The following is a 24,409-nucleotide window of genomic DNA, read 5'->3' as shown; positions in this document are numbered from 1 at the left end:
AGGTCAATGAACTTGCAAACCTATAACTGAAGGTGCAATTTGGCTACATTCATTTCCCATTATTATTTGCTTTACTTGCATTTAGTCAGCTATTGTAGTTTAAATACTGTTATTTAAAACATTTTTTTAACCCATGATTGTCTAAAATCCCAGAATTCATAGGAGATAGTCTCTCAATTGTTCTTGGCTTTTCTTTTCATATTGCTATTGCTTCCATTGAAGACTTTATTGTTGAAATGGTGTTTAATTAATTAGCTGCCCTGTAGATCCCTCTTTCTTTGTTTTCTTAGCATTTCTCTCAGGTTTTACCTGTCAACTGTCATTCTTATTACAAGCAAAAATAAATGTTCTGGTTTCTCTTCAGATTATATAAATCTTTCACCTTTAACTTAGACAAATTCCAAATTCTGCTTAGGTACAGTTCGGCATCATGCATTGCAGAAGCTAAATAAAGTTTTAAATAAGCTAGCCTTCCATTTAAAATGTTTTAAAGTCACTTCAGTACATCCTACGCCTAGGTCACTATGAAGTGTACCTCGTTTTTTCTTCCTCCTCTCAATGTAAAGGAAATTATCAATATTATTTTGGGTTAACTATTTATTGGGGCTTCTAAATGGTAAGAATACAAGACTAGATATACGAGAAAGGGACAGAACATAGAAGCTGAAGATTCACACAGACGGTTTCACATAATATTCTCATCAGCAAACTAGGGAAGCATGGTCTAAATTAAATTACTATGGGATGGATGCACAACTGATTGGGATACCCTATTCAAGGAATAGTTATCAATGGTTCACTGGCTGACTGGGAGGACATATATTGTAGGGTGCCAATGTGTGTCTGGGTCTAGAACTATTCAGTATACTCATTAATGACTTAGAAAATGTTTATAAAATTTGTGGATGAACCAAAATGGGAAGTGTTACAGACACTTTGGAGGATAGGATTAGACTTCACAATAACTGACCAATTGGAGAGTTGGTCTGAAATCAACAAAATGAAAGTCAGTAAAGACTACATAGTACTACACTTAGGATGGGAAAAAAATCAAATACACAAACTACAAAATGGAGGATAACTTAAGAAGTGGATTGTACTGATGAAAACTCATGATACCATCTACATGTTTTGGTTTGTTAGTCTGTAAGGTGCTGCTAGACTATTTGTTGTTTTTCAAGTTTAATCAACGAGGTGGTAATTGTACTGAAAATTATCTGGGAGTGTGGCAGAGCCAGCTCACTCCTGACTCTTTTCAAATTCACAGGCAGCTCAGTGCTCTTTTGCTGGTAAAACACCAAATGCACTTTTTAAATAAAGTTTTGTTTCTATCTCCCTATGTAGACTTAGCCTAAAGACCTAACCAGCCCTCAGCTCCTGAGGCAAGAAGAGAAAAGATATCCTTTCCTCTCTCCCTTGTTGCTTTCGTATCTACCTAATGGGTTAATTAGTCTCTTAGTTCCTTTCTTAGCCCCATCAGTTAGGCAAACTCTTCTTAATGAGGTAATTAGATTCACAGTGACCAGAATGCTGGCTCAGCTACTACTGCCCAACAGTCCGTCACAGGAGGTCATAGCAGATTACAAAGTTAACGAGTCACTCTGAGGTGAATGAATTAGACTGTTATATGTAAGACAAGAGAGATAATGTGCCACTGGACTTGGCACTGGTGACTACCAGTTTGAGGCACCACATTTGAGAAAGATGTGGGTATACTGGAGAAAATCCCAAGGAGTAGCAATAATGACAGAACCTCAGAAAAACCTTATTTGTGAGGAAAACAAATCCTGGACGTGTTTAGTCTCATGAAAAGGAGATGAGGGATGACTTGGTAACTGTCTTCAAATAACTCGGCTACCCCTCTGAAGCTTTCAAATAAGGTAAGAGCCATTATAAAGAGGACACTGATCAACTGTTTTCCAAGCCCAATGAAAGAAGTAGAACAAGAAAGAAGTAGTAGTAATGGTCTTAATCTGTAGCAGGGGAGTTTTAAGATTTCTAAGTGTATCAAGGAAGGTTGTAGAATGAGTCACTTGGGGTTCAACAACTGGCTGGACAAGCATCTGTCAGAGATGGTCCTGCCCAAGTGTTGGGGTAGATGAACTCTTGAAGGCCCCTGACCTCACTCCCTTTCTGTCTAAGACCCCACCTCTGCTGGAAGCGCAAAGGCCAAGGAAGTCTATCGGCTCCCCTGGTGCTGAAGCAAACTTTTATTTTAAAATGTTTGCAACTTGATTCGAAAATTTTATTTATACATCTCTCTCTGTTCAAATAAAAAGGTACAATATTAATGAACATAGGAAAAGCCATTTGTTTATAAACAAAACATGTAAATTAATAATGGCCAGGGCGTTTTACTGGACTACCACCTGACCTCTCTTTCAACCCTAATCTTCTATTATTAAACTATCAAACACCAACTTTCTACCATAAGTATATGCAAGAGATTTATGAAGTGAAATACAGTGCTATTTCTTCAATTCATGAATAAAAAATTAACTAGAAACTTAAGCATGACCTCAGAAAGTATTAGACATCCGAATTTCAGAGTTGTGTAGTTAAAGTAAAACAGTCATTTCCACATATTTTGATACTCAAATCAGCACTGAAGGCTCATGTGCCCAGGATAGGATTCCTTATGGAAATAAGAGTAACAATAAGAGTTTCCCTACTCGGAAAAATTAAGCTGTCCCTATCAGTGTAGGCATTGGACAATGGTTTATTCAACAGAATGGGATTATACCATAATTTCAACTACAAATAAAATGTTGCTTCTTTTATAAGTATTTTCATTGGCACTATATACCTAACAAAGCAGTCTGCTTCTTTGTTATTCAAGATTAGTTAATTCTTTCTGAATTTATGAACAGAATTGCTCAATACTGGCAACTATACTAGATATACTTCAGCTTCTCCAAGAGCAGTGGCAGCAGTTTTTCTTATGGTCTTTTATTTCAGCAAGCTTGAGGAAAGAGACATCACAATTACTCTGTCAGCATTGTCTTGATTTATTGGTGTGGTTAAACCTCCGATTTCTTGTAAAGGCTACTTCTTGTCTTCAATGTACCACATAGGAAACATTCAACAGTACAATATTTACATACTATCTTCATTTTCAGACAGAAATGGGCCTTGGATCAGATACTGGGATCTTAACTAGGCTACTGCATCTGGTGTGGTTAGATTTCCTACTTAGAGGTGAGCAATATTTAACTTAATATTATCCTTTAGTTAGTACTTCATTTGAACACGCAGATTTGTTTTAACTCAATTTCTATTCAGATCTTTCAGAGTGGGACTGTCATTTTTTTTAAAATTATAGTCAAGGCAGTTTCATTGTTATTACCACTTCAACAAATTAACCAAGTTAGTAAGTCTTCCATCAGTTAACCCAAAATAATATTGATAATTTCCTTTACATTGAGAGGAGGAAGAAAAACAGTCTATGCTGATGGGAAAGAGCTTTCCTATTAGCATAATAAAACCACCTCCATAAGTGCCAGAAGCTACAAGTGCTTATGTTTGTAACCCCCAAGGAGATTACTTAGATTCCCGGGGCTCTGTCTGCTGGCAGCTGAGGGAAAGGAACACTGAGTTTGTCTTGGCTCCCCCTCCCTACCAGGGACAGAGTGAGCCCGGCAATCCATAGGGAGTGAGATGCCCCTCCCAGGGAGTTCAGGAGGGGAAGGAGGAGCCATTGTTGGAGGGGTCGGGAGCCAGCCAGGGCAAGGGGAAGGCTGGCTGTGTGGGAGCTAGTAAGCCCCAGGCCTGCATGCAGGGTTTCCCCTTGAGAACTAGCCTCTAGGGACATGAAGGCAGGATCTCTCAGCTGGGTTTTATTTCTCCACTGCTGATTCCCAGTTTGTGGAGTTTGCTGGGAGTCTTCCCCAGCCAGGCTGAGTTGGCTCTCTGGCTCCCTGGGTGAGACCAGTCACCGCATGGTCAGCTCTGCTCGGTCTGCTGGTTCGGAGCTGGTGCCTGCTGTGTGTGTCTGAATGCTGGGGTAGAAGATTATAGCTTGAATTTTGGTGCAGTTGTGTGGCCTGCACCTTGAGCCTTGCACCCCTTTGTGGTGAGGGGAAATTCTGAGACCGTAACAGCCTGATTCCTGCCTGAAGTGGATCCCTGCCAGAAGAGACCAGCATCTCTGCAGTGACTGAGTCATCTCTGAACCTAAGGCTCATTCATGAAGTGTGTGAGTGCACCATCTTTTAGTTAGTAAGTCAGGGAATTTGAGGATTTTATAACCTGCTGTATATTAAACCTATGAAGGGATTTACCACCTTCTCCCACTTGGGAGTCCTTTGGGCTGTACTGGACCCAGTCCGCTCCACTGCTAAACCACTGCAGAGAAGAAATTTGTGATCATAAGTCATCAAGAGCCCCAATAAAGTATCAACGGGACACTAATCTTACACTTGCTGGGCACAAGTGACCCTAAAAATAGTGTTTTACCCTGTTATGTTATATTTGTCCCCTGTTTAATATAATTGTGTTTACTATAGTGTATGTGTTTGTGTTATTTTCTGGGAGTCTCCAACTATCTGGCAAGTACATGGGGATTACCCTGGGTTAGAATTTTCCTCCCAAGCTGCCCTGGTGACCCTGCCAGGAAGGCGTGAGGAGGTGGAGGCCCTGCCAAATAAATCCATCGGAAAAAATAAAGTTGAGTGGGTGGCAGGATACAAAAGAACCCAGACCTGTCCATCAAAACCTGTAAGCAGATTGGCATTAAAGAAGGTAACCAGGTGGAGAGGAGGTGCTACATGTTTGAGTAACGTATAAGTCCCAGAGGTTAAGTTATGGCATCATAGGCTGTAGTTTAAAAGTAGCTTCAGAGAAAAGGTAACTGGGGTAATGTCCTCTCTTGGTGAGAGAAACAAACTTTTGAGCTACACTGAGTTCTTCGGGTCTGGCAAAACATATGCAGTCCTGTCAAGGCTCAATTCTCCAACCTGACATTCTGAGTGCAGAGATGGGGAGCCAGCTAATAGAGTAGACTCTGTAAAACCTGTCTCTGTGATTCCCAGAGACAAACTTGTTTGATCCACTACCCAAGTAAATAAAAGAAAATATAAAATAAACCCCTTTTCCAGGGAAGAGATCACTTGGGAATCCCCTCCCTAAGGCAAAGCTCTCTCCTCTGCCCCAACTTCCATTTTGCTTGGAGTTGGGAAAACAAACAGAGGGAATCCACAGAGAACAGTGGACTCTGTCCAGGTAACTGGGCATGTAAACTTAAGGACACAACAACCAACCAATACCAATTAATCACAACAAAAAAGGAAAACACTTTTATCATCAAAACAAAACTACTGTTGCAAGCATAGTAAATGACTGGGTGTTAAAAAGCCATGGAGTTAAATATACTCAGGGGAAATCCCTGGGTTATAATCTTTAGTTACAAAGAGAAAAACAATTAACCAGCTCAGACATGATTTCCAAACCCTCAAACAAGGAAAACAATAAAACCTGACAGACTAAACACTTCCCTACTTACACATTTCAAGAAGTCCATTCCTGGGAAAGCCTGTCTCCCTCCATACCTGGAAAAAACTGCTCTGATCTCAAACAGAGTAGAGAGGAAGAAAAAACCCTCTCTTTCAGTTTGAAATTCTTATCTGCATTTCACTAGTTTACTGCTCAATCCCCCACCCCCAGGTGAATCTCCAGTTGCTTAACCCTTTCCTCACTCTCCAGGTAAGTCCAACTCTCCTTAGTAACTCCTACTTATGACAAATCCGCACTAGAAACTTACATCAGCATAGCTACATCTCTCAGAAAAATCCACACTCCTGAGAGCTGTGATCCCTCTAAGCTGACCCATCCAGTCAGAGACACAGGGCTCCACGCATGTAAGCTGTGCTGAGAGATGTAGCTATACCAACCTAACTACTGGTATAAACAGTGCTGCAATACTTCTCTGAGGGTATGTCTACACTTGCTCCCTATCTTGTACCGAAATTGCTAATGAAGTGCAGGATTTAAATATCCCACACTTAATTAGCATAATCGTGTCCAGACGCCATTTTGAAATTGCATTATTGCAAAATAAAATGCCCCATGTAGCAGCGTTATTTCGAGAGAAAACCCTTCTCTCGAAATAACTGTAAACCTCATTGTATGAGGATTACCAAAGTGATGAGAGAAGCCTTCCAGTTGGCGTGCATAGTGTCTACACTGAAGCACCACATTAGCACAGCTGAGCTGTTACAGCATTTCGAAAGTAGACATATCCTCAGTACCACACCTTGAAATGTGTGTTAACTACTTATGTTAAACGGTCAGAGGGAAAAAGAAAGGAGGAGGGAAAAAACAGAAGCTTTTTTAAAAATGTGGAGGAGAATATTGCCCATCAAAAAATTAGGGGAGAGGACATTAAACACTTTCCTGAATCACATACTGCAATGTAGCAGAGGGAACAAGGTAGGAGTTATGTTAAGTTTGGCATTGTTCACCTCATTCTCTCCCCCATAGAGCCTAAGGCATATCATCTAGTTGTGCTCTTTACTCCAAGAGTAATTTTCCTCACTAGTGGCTGCCCCACAAGAAGATAAAGGAGTTAACAGAATTCCACTTCAGTTCAAGTGAGCTGTGAATTTTGAAACAAGCGAACAGGGTTCTAAGTTTTAACTTTTTCAGTGTGCTATTTGTATAGCAGTTGTGTGTCTGCTACCTGTGCAGTATGTGGTTTGTTATAAATGGGAAAAGAGCAGCAGAAAGCCCATCCTCCCCAGTCTGTACCAACCCTGTTGTCTTATGCCTTAAAATCTGAGTATAAGTTCTTTGAGACAGTGGCTATGTTTTTGTTCTGAGTTTGCACTGCATTTAGCACAGTGAACTCATGGTCTGTGACTAGGGCTCACAGATACAAGTGCATTACAAATAAATACTAACATCAAGAATTAAATTCTTGGGCTACTGCCACCAAGAAAGAGAATAAAAATTCTAAATCTACCTAAGGTTTTGCAGAGGTAGATAAATACAGGAATTATTATATTTTGTTATATTTAGCAACTCAGAATAAAGGTACCATGAATCATCAAATACACTTCAAAAGAATAAAGCTGGAGTGCAAACAGCAGAGTGTAATATTTGACTACCAGTCAGGAAAAGAGGGGTGTTTTTTTGTTTTTTTGCTTTTCAGATAATTCCAGAGCTATGGTATGGATGTGCAGTATGAGCACCTCATTTTCTTACCCCAAGTTCTCACTCTTGTCTCAATCTTATGAGTGTACTGTTGCCACTATTTATAAACTTGTTGTATCTATTACTAAGTTACATGACGGAGTCTCCTAAATGTTAAATCGAGTTATTTAAAAGTATATTTTTAATAAAAGATAGTGTGTTCATGCCTCCATATAGCATGAGTCACTGCAAAATGTGAAAAACACTGAAGACTGACTTCTTTACCACTCTTAACATTTAGTCTAAAATATATAAACACTACACAAGGCAGGAGCTTTCCTTTTCTGCAAGGATACATTTATTGTAGTTTTGTATTCTAGCAAACTTATTTTATGGTTGTCTTATATGCAGGCAAAAATCTATCTGGAATAGTTTAAAGGATGCTAGACTAGCCTCAATCCTCTTACAGCTCTTTTGAAACTAGAGATGTAAAATTCCATTTAATCAGTTGGTTAAACATTATGTTTAATGGGTTAAACAGGGGCAGGTGGGAGGCAGCTGTATGTCAGCATGCCTTTTGAATAGGGATGTGAATGGTAAACTGGTAAGCATCACCCTAACTGGTGCAGTAGGCTGCCCCGACTGGGTTGGGTTCACTGCATCGCACATCGGGCAGGGAGTTGAGCACCCACTACACCCGTGGCATGGCATGGCAGGCCCAACTGGGCTGAAGCGGGGGGCTACTTTTGCCCAGCCAGGCTGCTGGTTAAGCGTAACCAGAAAGCATCATGCAATAAGAGTGAGGCTTACCGGTTAATCATTCAAAAGACACACTGACATATAACTACAATACCTTTAAACTAGGGACTTGCACCCAACACGTATAAGTATGAAGAGGCATGTTACAGTGAATTCAATCCACTAAGCTTAAAATTATGTCTAGACCACAATTTATAAGTGCCGTTTTAATTACTTGCCCATTAACTGGTGTTAAGTATATGATTTTAAATGCTTGTCTTGACTGTTCATCAAAGTTTATTCCAAAACAAGCATTTGTGATTTTCCTTAGGACTTAAACCTGGAACAAAGTTTAATGGATTCTTTAGACTAGTATGTAGAAAACCATTAGTTAATGGGAATTAAATCAGGCCCCCTGCACAAAAACTCTAATGTAGACAAACCCCAAGGGAGTTCATACTCACTTTTTAAAAACTCGTTGGAGCAAGGACTATGTTTGTGCAGCACCTGCATAATGAGCCTCTAAACCTCTGTAATGCAAATACTGTATTATTTAGTAAGTTAAAATTACAAATTCCTCAGGGCAAGGGCTTGTCATTTTGTGTGTAAAATAACCATGTATGGCTATGGTCCGACATAATGAAACAGCAATTGCTTCAACACCTCCATCAATATTCAGACTTAACAGCTTTACATCAAGCAATGGGGTTCGTTCACATCTGCTATGAAGGCTTTCCATCATTCAGGGGCTTCTAACAATTCAACTAGTTGCAGCACCCACTTCAGCAATTGGAATTTACTAATGAAGAAGGTTACATGGAATAATATGTCACTTAAAGCCCACTTTAGACTCCAATTTATAAAACTTACATAATATACATGTGTTTTTTTTCCTTCAGTAGCTGTAACAAAAGGAAGCTTCCTCTTTTAAGTGCTTCATTTTTTTCCTGCAAGACAACATTTTCCCCCCTTCCCTTTGCTGGCTAGCTGTTGGACAAGTCAATATGATAAAACCTGTGTGTTCAGCCACAGCCAGAAAACTTTCCATGTCGCTGCACTGCTGCACTCACCATTTCTTCTTTTTCTTATTTATGATGACAGTTAATTGTAGGAAGCACCACATCAGCTGAATTGCCTCTTATAGAAGTGTACAAGTATTCAACATCTTTTTTTTATTGCAGAGCATGTTATGGTAGCTCCTGTGACACAGGAATCAGAATAATGTGTATTTAGAAATAAAAAAGGTCTCTAGCATCAACATATTCATGCACAAAGAGGCAGATACGAAGTGCCAATATCTCAAGATTGTCAAATTTATGAACTAGTGGGCAAGGTGCATTACACAGAAAAGATTAATTAGACATCAATTAGTCTAAGCTACCTGAAATGTTCATATTTTAATTTACAGTAGTCCTGTTGAAAAGTATTTACATTAGTTATATTCCTGAATATAACTTTCATCCAAAACATGAACCTGAAAAACAGGAAGAGTGTAGTCTTTTTCTGAAAGAATTATGTAAATGGACTACACAATTTTACAAAAAGTGTTCTTACTTGTTACTGACAAAACAAGGTCAAATTAATGAGCACAAGGATTCTGAATCTCTGCTTCTCAATTGAGATGAAATCTCCTGTGAGAAAACAGTGAGATGTCAAATATTTGTAAAGCAAATCCAGTGCTTTTCTCTTGGATGAACAGAATTAGGATTTCTCAACATGTAGTACCATAGAGTGAAGCAAAATAGCCTGACTCACCAAGTTTTTGCAAAGCCTTCTGGCCAGTGTATGTTATATCTCTCTCACTATGCCCAATCTATACAGTATATGGTTGTGTATGAGCCCCATGAGAGATCCTGGCTCTTTAACCCACACTGAAAACAGCTCTGGAGATCTCTGGTTCAGGTCCCACTATGGCAACCATCACACTTTCACTTTCCATGTAATAAAAAAGATTAATAGAAGAAGAAGCACCAACATATATGAAGGGCATAGACATATCTTATTTTCTGAGTTACAATTTAGCTTATTTTTTAAAAGTATGGTGCCTGAGATATAGTACTATGCCAACTCTCCAATGACTACATGTAGACATTACAGAATTCAGATAGATAAGTTACCACCACAAGTACATTGCTTATTCAGACACAAATTATAGACTTTAAGGTCAGAAGGGACCATTATGATCATCTAGTCTGACCCCCTGCACAGTGCAGGCCACAAAATCTCACCTACCCCTCCTAGAATAATCCTCTCATCTATATCTCAGATATTGAAGCCTTCAAATACTTTGAAGACCCCAAGATGCAGAGAATCCTCTAGCTGTGATCTGTACCCCATGCTACAGAGGAAGGCGAAAAACCTCCAGGGCCTCTGCCAATCTATCCTGGAGGAAAATTCCTTCCCGACCCCAAATATGGCGATCAGCTAAACCCTGAGCATGGAGAGAGGCTGTTCTCAGTAGTGACAGATGGTAGAACAAGGAGCAATGGTCTCAAGTTGTGGTGGGAGATGTCCAGGTTGATTAGGAAAAACTATTTCACTAGGAGGGTGGTGAAGCACTGGAATGGGTTACCTAGGCAAGTAGTGGAGTCTCCATCCCTAGAGGTGTTTAAGTCTCGGCTTGACAAAGCCCTGGCCGGGTTGATTTAGTTGGAATTGGTCCTGCCTAGAGCAGGGGGCTGGGCTTGATGACCTTCTGAGGTCTCTTCCAGTTCTATGATTCTATGATTCATGTAGTAACAGTAGCCAGCAAAACTGCTTAGTTTACCTGGAAGACAGCCTGCCCACCAGAACGGGAGTCTGGCCAGTGTTTATTAGTCTCAAAGAATCAGCACTGTATTCATGACAAAGTGATTATAAGAGTTACTAAACTCAGCATTGTACAACATTCAAGGCTGTAGGGGAGTGGCTGGCCCACTCTGTCCAAAAGTGGTTAAAGCATGCTGGAGGGAGCCTACACAGAGACCCAGCCAATCAGAGAGAGGTTTCTAGGGAGCCAATGAGAGGGTGGCTTGCTGGAGCAAGCCCTTTTGTAAGAAGATGCTCAGCACAGCAGAAAGCAAGCGAGTTGTCACCAGTGAGGGTGCAGGACTGGCTCCCAGAGAAGGAGAAGCACCATGGACAGAGCAGTGCAGGGTAGGCTAAATGGAGCTAGAGAGGGATGCTCCAGCACTGCGGTTCCCAACCTTTTCCAGATGGAGACCCATTTTGACAATTCAGGAAGACTTGGTGACCCAGGGTAATTCAAAAAATGTGTGAATGGCTCCTTAAGAGCCACCTGGGGAGACACCTGACGACCCTTTTGAAATGTAATGGCAACCTATATTTGGGTCCTGACCCATAGGCTGGGAAACCCTGCTCCAGCATGATACTTCCCAGAATGGAGCCTTAGTACCAAGGCCAAGAAGGTACAAGGAGTCACAGGGAAGTGGCCCAGGGAGAAAAAGGAAGTAGAGGGGAGAGAAAAATGAGAAAACAAGGCTGCCCCCTGAGGGTCATGGATTAGGACCCAGAAAAATGGGCGGACCTGGGACCCCCTTCGCTCTTACTCTGCACCTCGCCACACAGAAGAGTATCCTTTATAGACTATGGCTTGCACCCGAGGTGAGGGGCTAGACTGGGGCTGCAGTTGGCCCCGGTGACAGAGAGCGAGACTGAGGATTGTTGATACTCCAAAAGAGGGCGAGAGACTGGAATATTGGGCACTGCCAGAGAGCAGTGTCCTGTAAAGGACACTGTGATCCTAGGAGCAATGCAGATCCAGAGCTAGATGGTGGAGAGGACTTGCAGAGCCATTCTGGGCTTGCTGGACCCTGAAAAACTGCAACATAAACCCATTAAAGGAAGAAAGTTGCAATTATCAACCCAAGTGGAAATAATATTGCTTCAAGTTTTCAGGCTTTTCTCTACACTTTTGAAATGAAAACTGATATCCATTGTCTTCACGTGCCTCCATCAGTTTAAATTTTAATTAAGAGCAGGAAATATCACAGAACTTGTCCTAAAAACAAAATCACAAGAGTTGACAACACAGTATATAAGGAAGGGGGCATGTCCAGTTTCAAAGTAAATCAAGGTGACAAGACAAGAAGCAAAAAATGTGTTTGTAATTTGGAAAAAGTCTTCAAACTTGGTGGCAAATTCTTCAAACAATATAATATTCCTCGTGATAATGAATGCCAAAGATGACTGCCAAGAGACACAGGGACCTCACAAAACTGGATGTGTGGTCAACAAAATGAGATATGAAATTTAATGTTATTAAATTTTAAGTAATGCATATTGGAAAACAACCCCAACTGTACAAACAAAATGAAGGGGGATGGGGCCTCAATTAGCTGTGATAACTCAAGAAAGTTCTAAGCTGTTGTGGCTAGGTCTCTTAAAAAAATCTGCTCTCTGTGCTGCGGAAGTCAAAAAAGCTAACAATATTAGGAACCATTGGGAAAGGGATAGATAAAGGTTATATATGTGGTATAAGGTTATATATATGGTATAACCACACCTGCAATGCAATGTGACCAAAACTGCACACCATCTCAAACAGAGAGCAAGAAAAGTGATTAAGAGTATGAAACAGATTCCATATGGAGAGATTCAGAAGACTGAGTTTTCAGCTTGGGAAAGAGGTAACTAAGAATACGTCTATACTGAAACATTATTTCAAAATAACTAGCATTATTTTGAAATAACGTAGTCCGTGTGTATGCAGCAGGCAATTATTTCAAAATAATGTTGAAATACTGTCAAGCTGGAGGATTTCTTACTCCAACTCCAGTAAACCTCATTGTACAAGGAGTAAGGTAAGTTGGAGGAAGAGTGCTCTGTTTCAAAATAAGTGCTGTGTAGATGCTCCCAATTATTTCAAAATAAGCTACGCATTTGATGTAGCTCAATTTGTGTAGCTTATTTCGAGTTAAGCCCTGCTGTGTAGATGTTCCCTAAAAGGAGGATATGGTAGAGGCCTATAAAATCATGAATGGTGTGGAGAAAGTGAATAAGTATGTATTGATTACCTTTTCACATAACACAGAAACCTGCTTTGTGTTTATGGTAACCCAAATGGTACCTTGTCAGCACAGAGCAAGTTATGGGGTGAGGTACACTGGACACAATGCAACACAGAAGCGTTTCTCAGTATACACCAGCTTTTTGGTGAGTGACCTAGCTCCTTCTAGCTACAGCCCCCCCCCCCCCCAACTTCCTGGGGAGACAAACAGTCTCCCCCCCTGATGTCTGGAGGAGCCCTGCTCTATGTGGCTACCCTACAGAGCAGCCTTCCGCACCTTGGAAATGCAGCTGCCTGCACCACTGAGCAGAAGGAAGGATGAGCAGGTCCCACAGGGGAAAGGCCTCCGGTGTCCTCTGGATGCTTCCCCAGCCCCGCAGTGCAATGGCTCCAGCCCTGCCACTTCCAGGGCTTCTCCAGTGGCCAGTGCAGTGGTGCCTCCCCCGGGCCGTACCTGGAGGCTGCGGGGCCTCCGGGCAGATGCTACAGCGCAGCATTGGGAGGCAGATGCTGATCTTCCGTCTCGCGGAGCCGGCTCCTTGTGGGTGGGGCTGGATGCTGGGCTGTGGCAGCACTAGAGGGCTCCCAGCAGCGGCATGGCTGACGGACTTCTGCTTCACTGCTGGGCACTGCCAAGACTGCTGTCCAGCGTAGCACCAGCCAAATGCAACAGTGGGGAAAGCCTTGCTGCCATTCCCCCAACAAGGAAGGGAGGGAGCTTAGCCCCCCTATGCAGTGCAGGCTCCCCGCCTCATGGGGAGGGGGCTGACCTCAAGCCTCGTACCACCTGGGAGATGACTGCAGCCCACAGTTTTTCTAAAACTGAGGGAACCCTGCATAGGGGAGAATCCATGGGTCCTGCTGATCAATTCTTCCCCTTTCTCTCAGTGCCCGCCTAAAGTCCATGGCTAAGCAGGCTCCCTATCTGCCTTTATTCCCCTGTGACTACTAGAGGCAGCCAACAGATCCCCGAGGCAGCCTCTAGAGGTGGAGGTGATCTGAGAGGCTATGTGCATGGTTCCTTACAGAGATTAGGATCTACAGCTTCACAAGCTGTACCCAACGGGCACAAAGGCAGCACACAGAACCTCCATAGCCACCTATGCACATAGAGGCCACAAGGACCTTGTGGCTGCTTCTGGAAGTGACAGGAAGTGTCACTGGGACCCCACACCTCCTCCTGCACCATCACAGAGTCCCCTCCTACACTCGGACCGCCTACCAGAGCTCACATCTCAATACCCCAACTCTTTGCCCCAGCCTGGAACCTCCTCATGCACCCTAACCCCCACAGGCCTAGCCCTATCCCGCATCCCGCTCCCCCAGCTGGTGTCCTCACACCCTCAATCCACTCCCCCAGCCCAGGGAAAGTGAGGGAGGGTGGTACAGAGTGAGCAACAAAAGGAAGGGAATGGAGGAAATGGGGGGCAAGGTAGAAGGTCTCTTTTTTTAAATCAAAATAGTTGTCCTTGGTTTGCTGAAGTTTGTAAAAAGCTTATGTAATGGTTCCTTCTGGCCTTAAACTCTATGAAATTATGAAGTGGATTTCTCTCTGTTCTTCCTGATGGTGAATAAAGATGAGAAGAATATTCATGTATGCAGGATGGTTTGTACTATAGCTACAAGATATTGTGGCAGCCTACAGCTGAATTTAAGCACATACTTATTCTTTTCCAAAATAGCTTAAATAGATTCCCTGATGAAGTGTCATCACAGAAACAGATGGCCAAATGCTAATGGAACAAACACATTTCAAAAACTTACTGTGAGGAAAGAAAAGGAAGATATGAAAATTAAAGGGCTATTCCTGCTCTTACTAAGAGTGAAGCAGCACAAAACCAGTAAGTGGAAGGGAGCGATGCTCAACTATTGGAGCAAGTCCTCAAAGAACCTTTGAGCTAGAGAACATAAGAATGGCCATACTGGGTCGGACCAAAGGTCCATCCAGCCCAGCGTCCTATCTGCCAACAGTGGCCAATGCCAGGTGTCCCAGAGGGAGTGAACTGAAGAGGTACTGATCAAGCGATCTCTCTCCTGCCATCCATCTCCACCCTCTGACAAACAACAGCTACGGACACCACTCCTTACCCATACTGGCTAAGAGCCATTAATGGACTTAACCTCCATGAATGTATCTAGTTCTCTTTTAAACCCTGTTAAAGTCCTAGCCTTCGCAGCCTCCTCAGGCAAGGAGTTCCACAGCCTATGTGCTGTGTGAAGAAGAACTTCCTTTTATTTGTTTTAAACCTGCTGCCCATTAGTTTCATTTGGTGGCCCGTAGTTTTTGTATTATGGGAACAAGTAAATAATGTTTCCTTATTCACTTTCTCCACACCACTCATGATTTTATAAACCTCTATCATATCCCCCCTTAGTCTCCTCTTTTCCAAGCTGAAAAGTCCCCATCTCTTTAATCTCTCCTCATAGGGGACCCATTCCAAACCCCTAATCATTTTAGTTACCCTTCTCTGAACATTTTCTAATGCCAATATATCTTTTTTGAGATGAGGAGACCACATCTGTACGCAGTATTCAAGATGTGGGCATTCCATGGATTTATATAAGGGCAATAAGATATTCTCTGTCTTATTCTCTATCCCTTTAATGATTCCTAACATCCTGTTTGCTTTTTTGACTGCCACTGCACACTGCGTGGATGTCTTCAGAGAACTATCCACGATGACTCCAAGATCTCTTTCCTGATTAGTTGTAGCTAAATTAGCCCCCATCATGTTATATGTATAGTTGGGGTTATTTTTTCCAATGTGCATTACTTTACATTTATCCACATTAAATTTCATTTGCCATTTTGTTGCCCAGTCACTTAGTTTGGTGAGATCTTTTTGAAGTTCTTCACAGTCTGCTTCTTCTATGTGTCTGACAATTTTATTCTTTACTATTGTTTCGACTAATTTGCCCGGTACTGATATTAGACTTACCGGTCTGCAATTGCCAGGATCGCCTCTTGAGCCCTTTTTAAATATTGCCGTTACATTAGCTATCTTCCAGTCATTGGGTACAGAAGCTGATTTAAAGGATAGGTTACAAACCATAGTTAAGAGTTCTGCAATTTCACATTTGAGTTCTTTCAGAACTCTTGGGTGAATGCCATCTAGACCTTGTGACTTCTTCTTCACCAAATGCCAATACCACCACTGAACTCCAGTAGCCAGCAAGAAGCATCCTTGCTCCTCTGGTCTCAGCCACGTACTGACTAGCATAGGCCCTTTGAGCCTGCTGCACTTTGATTGGATGTGGGGAAGTAACTATTCTTGGCAGGTCTGGAGTACCTTCACTGCTCCTTCTCTGGGGCAGAATGTGGTAGGACAGCAACACTACTAGCAGGAGGTCTCAAAGGGCTCAGTACATACCATCACAGACTTCATCATGATTTCTTGGCATTCCTTGATTAAATTATCTCTGCTATGGTGATCCAAAATATTTTCAGATAGTTCTTTGAGCTAATTAAGAAAGACACAGTAAAACACAAAAAAGGAAAAGTTTTACTAAACAAATTTGTCTCAGTTGGACTTACGTGACATTTCAATTATTTTATGTGTAGTGATGGAATTTGGAGGGCAGTGATTCTTCATTGCCTTGTACTAATGCAAAATGGTAAAAAAGCAATAATATCAGAAAGGTAGGGTTTTACAACTGTTTGGACACACATAATGAATTGTGGCAGGGAGGGTTAGTGCTATACTATTTCTTTAATATCCTTTAGAGAAGAATATGCACTGAACAGGAAACAGTAGGGCTGTGTCTAGACTGCATCCCTTTTCCGTAAAAGGGATGCAAATTAGACACATCGCAATTCCTCTTAAAAAAAGGAATAAGGGATCTTTCGGAAAAGGCTTTATTTTCTGAAAGATCCCCGTCTAGACTGGCTCCGAGCCGGAAAAAAGCGGCAGCCAAGTTTATGCAAATGAAGCGGGGGGGATTTAAATCCCTGCCTCATTTGCAATTGAGATGTGTCTAATTTGCATCCCTTTTACAGAAAAGGGATGCAGTCTAGACACAGCCTAGATGTATGTACCAGCTAAATACTGAAGTCACTACTATTCTGAAACAATTTTCTGGAATGAAGTATGTGGTCAAATGAAAAATGGGAGAAAAAAAACCCTAAAATATTTTTAAAATTTTCTAAATCAGTTTAAAATGACTGTTTCTAAATTTTGTTTTAAAACTTAAAAAAACCTCAAAATATAAACAATTGTTTAAGATTGCCAGTTCCTGAGAGAATATCAATTTTTTGTGTAGCAATTTTTTGTGTGCCGGCAAGACATCAGATTAGGACTTAGAGCGTGGAGCTGCTGTCTCAGGCTAGCCGAGGGCTGTGCTTAAAGGGACCCAACCCCAAACACGGACAGACAGTTCTCAGGGGTTCCCCGCTCGCTTGTCTAACTTGATGAGGGACAGCAAAGCAGTCCTGGCTTGGAGTGCCCTGAATGCCCACACTCGGCATATCACAGGACTTGGCCATCAGCCCGGCTGCACTTGCTGCAGGCTGCCATCCGGGGCGGGGGGTCAATTGAGGGGCTGCAGGAGAGCTTCCACCCCGAGGAGCCCGCAGAGCTACCCCAGTCCTCCCCATCGGGGGCTCGTACCCCATTCCTCCCTCACCTCCTTCAACTTATACCTCCCTTGCCCCCCTTCCTGATGTACAAAATAAAGGACATGTGTGTTCAAAAATAGAAACTCTCTTTATTGAACAAAACTCGGGGAGACTGGGAAAAGGAGGTGGGAGAGGGAAAGAGAGAGGGTGGGAGAGGGGAGGGCAACTAAAATGATCAGGGGTTTGGAACAGGTCCCATATGAAGAGAGGCTAAAGAGACTGGGACTTCTCAGCTTAGAAAAGAGGAGACTGAGGGGGGACAGGATAGAGGTCTATAAAAGCATGAATGATGTGGAGAGGGTGCATAAAGAAAAGTTCTTCATTAGTTCCCATAATAGAAGGACTAGAGGACACCAAATGAAATAAAATGCAGGACTATGTAGCACTTTAAAGACTAACAAGATGGTTTATTAGATGATGAGCTTTCATGGGCCAGATCCACTTCCTCAGATCAAATAGTGGAATGAATGGGTAGCAGGCTTCAAACTAATAACAGAAAGTTCTTCTTCACAAAGCAAATAGTCAACCTGTGGAACTCCTTGCTGCAGGAGGCTGTGAAGGCTAGAACTAGAACAGAGTTTAAAGAGAAGTGAGATAAAGTCATGGAGGTTGGGTCCATGGAGTGGTATTAGCCAGGGGGTAGAAATGCTGTCCCTGGCCTCTGTTTGTGGAAGGCTGGAGATGGATGGCACGAGACAAATGGCTTGGTCATTGTTTCGGTCCATCCCCTCCAGGGTCCCTAGTGTTGGCCGCTGTCGACAGACAGGCTACTGGGCTAGATGGACCTTTGGTCTGACCCAGTACGGCCATTCTAAGCTCAGGGCTCAGGGTCGGGGGTCTCACTGGACCACCCTGATTTTCATGCAAACCTGCTTCTGGGTGGCCAGGCTGGCAGCTATCCTGCCCTAGACGGCCACTTTCCTGTGCCTAGTGCGGAGGTCGTGGATGAGGTCCATGATCTCCGCACTAGACCTGGTGGCAGCCCACCTCAGGCGGAGGGCTGGGTGGCAGTGGGTGGCTGGTTCGTGCCGTGCCAGTTGCAGGGTCTGCTAGCTGGGTGCTGGCAGGCTTGCACCTGGCACAGGCACCGTAGCCAGACCGTGCCCCTTTAAGGGCTCCGGGGCCGGGAGGGGAGCAGATGAGTTTCCCTGGTGGTGCCCAGAGTGGCCACCAGGGAAAGCTGGGGAGGGCTAGCCTCCCACTAGTTAGAATTAAGTGGCTACACAGCCCTTAATTAGAACCACTTAATTCGAACTAGGCGTTAGTCCTCGTAGAATGAGGTTTACCTAGTTCGAATTAAGTGCTCCGCTAGTTCGAATTAAGTTCAAACTAGTGGTTTGCCTGTGTAGCGCCTATCAAAGTTAATTCGAACTAACGTCTGTTAGTTTGAATTAACTTTGTAGTGTAGACTTATCCTAATATATAAAGGAGAATGTTTGTAAGTTTGTGCACCAATACTTGGACACTATAAGAGCTACCGCAACCAAACTTTGCATGGGATAACCTTTCATCCAGGAGAAGGTTTTAAGGTACTTTTGGACCCAATCAGGGTCTCGCCCTGTGGCCCCGGGTGCGAGCTGGGGCTCCCCTCCTGCATGTAGCCTCCTGGGACTCGCCCCCTCCCCCCTGCGAGGTTACATAACTGACCCTCTCTCCCTCCCCCCGCCAGCATGCAGTGACCACACCCCCATGCGCACAACAGCTCGGGCACCTGCCCTTCCCCCGCAGCACCTGCAGTCCCAGGCGCAAGCTGGGGCGTCCCTCCCGCGTATAACCTCCCCTCCATCTGGGGTCGCTCCCCACCTGCAACCCTCCCCCATCTCCTCCCCTCCCCGGAAACCAAAACCAAAGCCGACCAGCCTTTCTGCTCAGCTTGCTGGGCTTATCTGAGCAGAAGGAATCCGTGTGCTTGCTGCAGCGCAGGGTGGAGGGGCCGGGTTAAATCCTGGATGCATTACACTGCTGTGAAGCCAGCCAGCTACTGTTCATACTGTGAGTGGGGCTCTTCTATATCTGGTTCCAGCCATAAGGGTTAGATGTGAGCTCTGACCTTTTGCTTGCCAAGGCAGGGCAGGTGGATGCCTCAGCCAACCTTGCAAAGAGAAGTCCCCTTGCTACTGGCCGCATGACTGTGTACTGTTCTCCTGGGGGCTGGCTGCTTGGTCCTGGGGGGAGGAGAGTCCTGCTGCTCTCACAGGGCCAGGTGTGGGCCAGAAGCCATCAGCCTCCAGGGTCTGGGGGTCCCCTGGCTCAGGGTCCCCTCCTTTCCTAAATGTTCTAAATTTTGTTCCTCCGGTTTCCCGAGCAGCACCAGGTAAGTCCAGCAAGTTATATCATATATCTTAACCAGGATTTAATTTCTTTCTTGATAGTTATGCATTTAAAAAATAATTCCTATGTAAATATATTTAACTTTGTAGAGCATTTCATAACTACAGGTTGTAAGGAAAATATATAGTAAAAAGGGTCTAAATACATCTGGTTTCAAATGAAATTATGCACATCAGTTATGATTTAAAGAGATCAAGACCCAAATCAGTCAAATCCACCTCGTCAGTCCAGGCTGCATTTTCAAAAAAACAACCTCCAAGAAGTCACCTGCCACTTATTTTCTAGAAAGCAATATTTTATACCATGTAGTTTCCCAGTCTCATTTAGTCTATGGAAAATGATATAACTTACCTAACCTTCCATATAAGATATGCAATTATTTTATTCACTAGTTTGTAAGTTTTCACTCTATGCTATTTTGCTGTACCAAATGCAAGAAAATGCTAATTGATATTTAAGCTTCCCTTGTGCACGCCACAAAGGTTTCCTGAAGTAGCAGTAGAGTATAGAATCTTGTTCCACAACTGTGCCTCATTTCAAGATTTCCCTTGAAGACTCTACTGGTGAAAAGCAAAAATCATCTGGGAGTGTTTTGTTACATTCTGAAAAGTAATATAATCTTTTATCAAATTAATATATTTTATCGATTACAAATTGTGAATGACACTTTTCCCTCACTGTTCTAGCATGTGCTTCATTTCCATTGGCATAAATGCAATCAGATTTTCAGAATAGTGGTAGAAATGTAGCCGTGTTAGTCTGGTGTAGCTGAAACAAAAAACAGGACTGTGTAGCACTTTAAAGACTAACAAGATGGTTTAATAGGTGATGAGCTTTGGGTCTGGCCCACAAAAGCTCATCACCTATTAAACCATCTTGTTAGTCTTTAAAGTGCTACACAGTCCTGTTATCAGATTTTCAGAGCCTCAGAGAGCATTCCGAGGGAGAGAAAACAGTGCCAAGTTTGGCTCTTCAACACCTGGCTAATGAGTAAACCATGGAATGACTACTACTGTCAAGTACTTGGTTAATGATTACTTTGTGGGATTCAATCAAGATCACGACAAGCAGAGTCACATTTTTTAGTCACTAAGGAACACATCTCCCCAGATATGAAAATTTACAGAGCAGTAAGAAAAATGAAAGTATGCAATTCCACTTGTTTAAAAAAATATTTGACAAAGCCACAAAAATGAAAAAGCTTAGCCACCTAATATTCCATACCCTGTATTCCCCAGACACATACTCCTTTACTGATACCAGTTTTTCTCCCTCTTCTCAACTCGCTCCCCCCCCCCCCCCACACACACACTCATTTCTTTCCCTATGTTTGGCACTTTACCACCTCCTATAATTTTAGGAGAATATGTTCCAAGGGTTGCAGGTAGCACTGACAAAAGTAAATTGCACCCATGTTTTGGTTATCTGCGGGCAATGAACTTGGAAACTGTTCTCCCCTGTGTTATCAGCAATAGATAGTGCCAGAAGTTTTAGTGTGAACAATTGGTTTACAATGGGATTTGTTAAAGACACTAAATACTACCATGAGTCAGCTAAAGAATTGCATTTGGAACACTATCTTCTGGCTTTGAGCTCAGTGTACCTGAGGATTTATTTTCACACAATGGAGAGAGAGGAGTATAGGCAGGAAATTTTTGCATGAGTCACTACTCCTGGAGAAAAACTTGTGTTACTTTAAATTCATGAGAGATATCAGTGAGGATGTTTCCCTCCCCCACTTTCGAGTTTCCTTGTCTCCCAAAACATGCACTATATGAGCCTCCATGGTTGATTCCTTTCTCCTAATTAACAGTCCCAGTGCTTGATTCTGCTACTGCTGCTCAGAGCTTTCCCAAGAATGAGGTCAATTTCATTCTGTTTTATGTGAGTTTCACTACTCCCTACAGGATTCTCAATAGCAGCAGTGAGAACTGATAAAACAGTACTCTGGTAAACATCCACAAAGCCACCTCATACTTGTTCTTCAAAGCCCTCCTTACAAATTCTCCTTTGCTATGATGCCTACAATAAACTCAGTAGTTAGGCCACTGACTATCCTACTGACCTATATTGTCTCACAAATTCCTTCTATAGGACAATAGAATTGTAGGACTGGGGAGGACTCTCAAGGTTGGACTAAATATTATCTAGAATCTCTCTGACAGGTGACTGTTTAACCTGCTTTTAAAAATATCCAACAATGGAAACTCCACAACCTCCCTAGGCAATTTATTCCAGTGCTTAGCCACCCTGACGGTTAGAATTTTTTTCCTAATGCCCAACTCGAACCTCCCTTGCTCCAATTTAAGCCCATTGCTTCTTGCCCTATTCTCTGGTATTAAGGCATGAATGTCATGGCTTAAACAAAGACATGAATTGGATAGGCCATTATATTCAATGGTCAAATGGCATCAAAGGCTAAGTATCAGGCTCTTACAGCCCACTCTATTAGCCTCAGTGAGCATGGACACTTAAATTGACAGGTTTTTTTCTTTTTCCCTTTCTCCTTCCCTCCCCCCCCCCCCATTTTCTGCTTTACATTTCAAAATCTGTGGCCCTTGCTCCATATTTGTCATCTGAAGAAGTGGGTTGTGCCTATGAAAGCTCATCATGCTATTTATATATTTTTGTTAGTCTCTAAGGTGCTACAGGACCATTACTGTTTTTTAAGTTTTCATGTCTTGCTTACAAACACTCCTGCTAATACATCCCAGAATAATGTTTGATTTTTTTGGTTATATTTTTGGCTCATATGTAACTTGTGGTCCAGTGACCTTTCTCCCTTCAGATCACTTTCTGCAGTACTACTTATTTAGTCATTTCCCATTTTGTGTACAATTGATCATTCCTTCCTAAGTGTAATACTTGGTATTTGTCCAAATTTTTCAACCTGTTTATTTCGGACCACTTCTCCAGTTTGTCCAGATCACTTGGAATTTTAATCCTATCCACCAAAGCACTTGCAACTTCTCCCAGCTTGGCATTATCAACAAAACTTTATACATTTACTTTTTATACCATTATCTAAATCATTGATGAAGGTACTGAACAGAACCAGACCCAGAAATTATCCTGGTGGGACCCCACTTGATATGCCCGTCCAGCCCAGCATGACTGTGATCCACTGATAACTTATTCTCTGGAAATGATTTTCCAACCAGTTATTTGCCCACTTTATAGTAGCACCACCTAGTTTGCATTTCCCAAGTTTGTTTATGAGAAGGTAATGCAGACAATATCAGAAATCTTACTAAAGTCAAGATATATCACATCTATCACCTCCCCCCATCCACAGGGCTCATGACCTTATAAAAGAAAGCTATTAAGTTATTCTTTACAAATCCATGCTAACTGCTACTTACCAGTGTTTGCAATTTAATTATTTGCTCCATAATCTTTTCAGGTATTGAAGTTAAGTTGACAAGTCTGTAATTCTCATATTGTCTTTATTTTCCTTTTTTTATATATATATAGAAGGGCACTGTATCTGCCTTCTTAGAGTCCTCTGGAATCCATCTTCCATAATTTTTCAAAGATAATCATTAATGTCAACTCCTTAAATAGTCTAGAAAGTGAATTTAGCCTGTAATCCTGCCTCATTTTTACAGGCTTTCACTATGTTAGACATCCAATCACCACTAGCCTTTTTGATGAAAATGCACTGCGTGGCACTGGCTCCTGGTTTGATCATTACATGGTACATAGTGTCATCCCCTTGATCTTTTGTCTGCCAAAATGTCATCATTCTGCTGAATGCAGGAAAAAGCTGGATGAAGGAAAACTTGAAATGCCTGAGACACAAGCATTTCCTCAACTTAGTCTTGATGTTTCCTTAGTCATCAACAATGAAGGAGCCTGAGCAACCATCCACTATTGAGGAGGACTAGATTAACATCACGGAAACAGCCTACAAAGCTGCTGTTGAAATACCAGACTTCCAAAAACACAAACACAAGTACTGGTTTGATGACATGGACAAAGAAGCCTAAGCTCTTCTTGATAAGATGCATGTGACACACCTGGCCTGGAACAATGATACAGAGAATGCCTCCAGGAAATCAGCATGTATAAACTGATAAGCAGATTATGGCACAAGTCAAATTATTGCAAATGAAAGAGGATTGGTGGAAATGTAAAACAGTCAAACAGCAAGAAGCAGCCACAGACATGTTTTAAAGCATTCTACGATGGGCCGAAGGCAGTCTATGGGCAATGCATTGTTGGCTCTACACCAGCGTGCTCTGCTGATGGCAACACTCTGACTACAGACAGGGCTAAAATCCTTGATCACTGGGCTCAAAGTTTAAACCAGACATCAGCTTCAGACAGCAGCATTCTTGTTCACAGAAAGCACTCTACTGGTGGTCAGTAGAAGCATTAAAGATATCTTAAAGGCGAATGTGAAGTCATGTGACATATCTGTTGGTGACCTGGAAATCATAGCTCAGGACAGATTGTTCTGGTGGCAAACTATTGTACAGGCTCTCAAACTCTTCAAGAGTCAACATGGCCAGACATTACAAGAACAGCACATGATACAAAAAGAATGTAAAAACACTCACGGATGGCAGATTTTTGTCTGACATCTG

At 42.4% G+C, this 24,409-nt stretch overlaps 1 protein-coding gene and 1 long non-coding RNA gene across 19 annotated transcripts in view; one reads left to right on the top strand and one right to left on the bottom strand.

The window, feature by feature from the left end:
* DLG2 (discs large MAGUK scaffold protein 2) overlaps positions 1-24,409 on the bottom strand; it is a 1,555,116-nt gene that overhangs the window by 879,213 nt on the left and 651,494 nt on the right. The window contains exon 1 of one of the 17 annotated variants that reach the window (XM_075919434.1): positions 5,501-5,591. The exons of the other annotated variants lie outside the window; for them this stretch is intronic. Coding sequence (XP_075775549.1) covers positions 5,501-5,518 — 18 coding nt within the window. The 5' untranslated portion in view covers positions 5,519-5,591. Of the gene's footprint in view, positions 1-5,500; positions 5,592-24,409 lie in introns of those variants that run through there. 17 annotated transcript variants of the gene reach the window in all.
* The window catches only part of LOC142826565 (uncharacterized), a 73,305-nt gene continuing 68,561 nt past the window's right edge, over positions 19,666-24,409 (top strand). For both annotated transcript variants that reach the window (XR_012900777.1, XR_012900776.1), the window contains exon 1: positions 19,666-19,803. This is a non-coding gene — a long non-coding RNA (uncharacterized LOC142826565). The remainder of the gene's footprint in view (positions 19,804-24,409) is intronic.

The sequence above is a fragment of the Pelodiscus sinensis genome, chromosome 1 (genome assembly GCF_049634645.1).
Source record: "Pelodiscus sinensis isolate JC-2024 chromosome 1, ASM4963464v1, whole genome shotgun sequence".
In the NCBI taxonomy this organism is placed as follows: domain Eukaryota; kingdom Metazoa; phylum Chordata; order Testudines; family Trionychidae; genus Pelodiscus; species Pelodiscus sinensis.
Note: the sequence above shows the minus strand (reverse complement) of the source record. Positions and strands in the feature narration are given on the sequence as shown.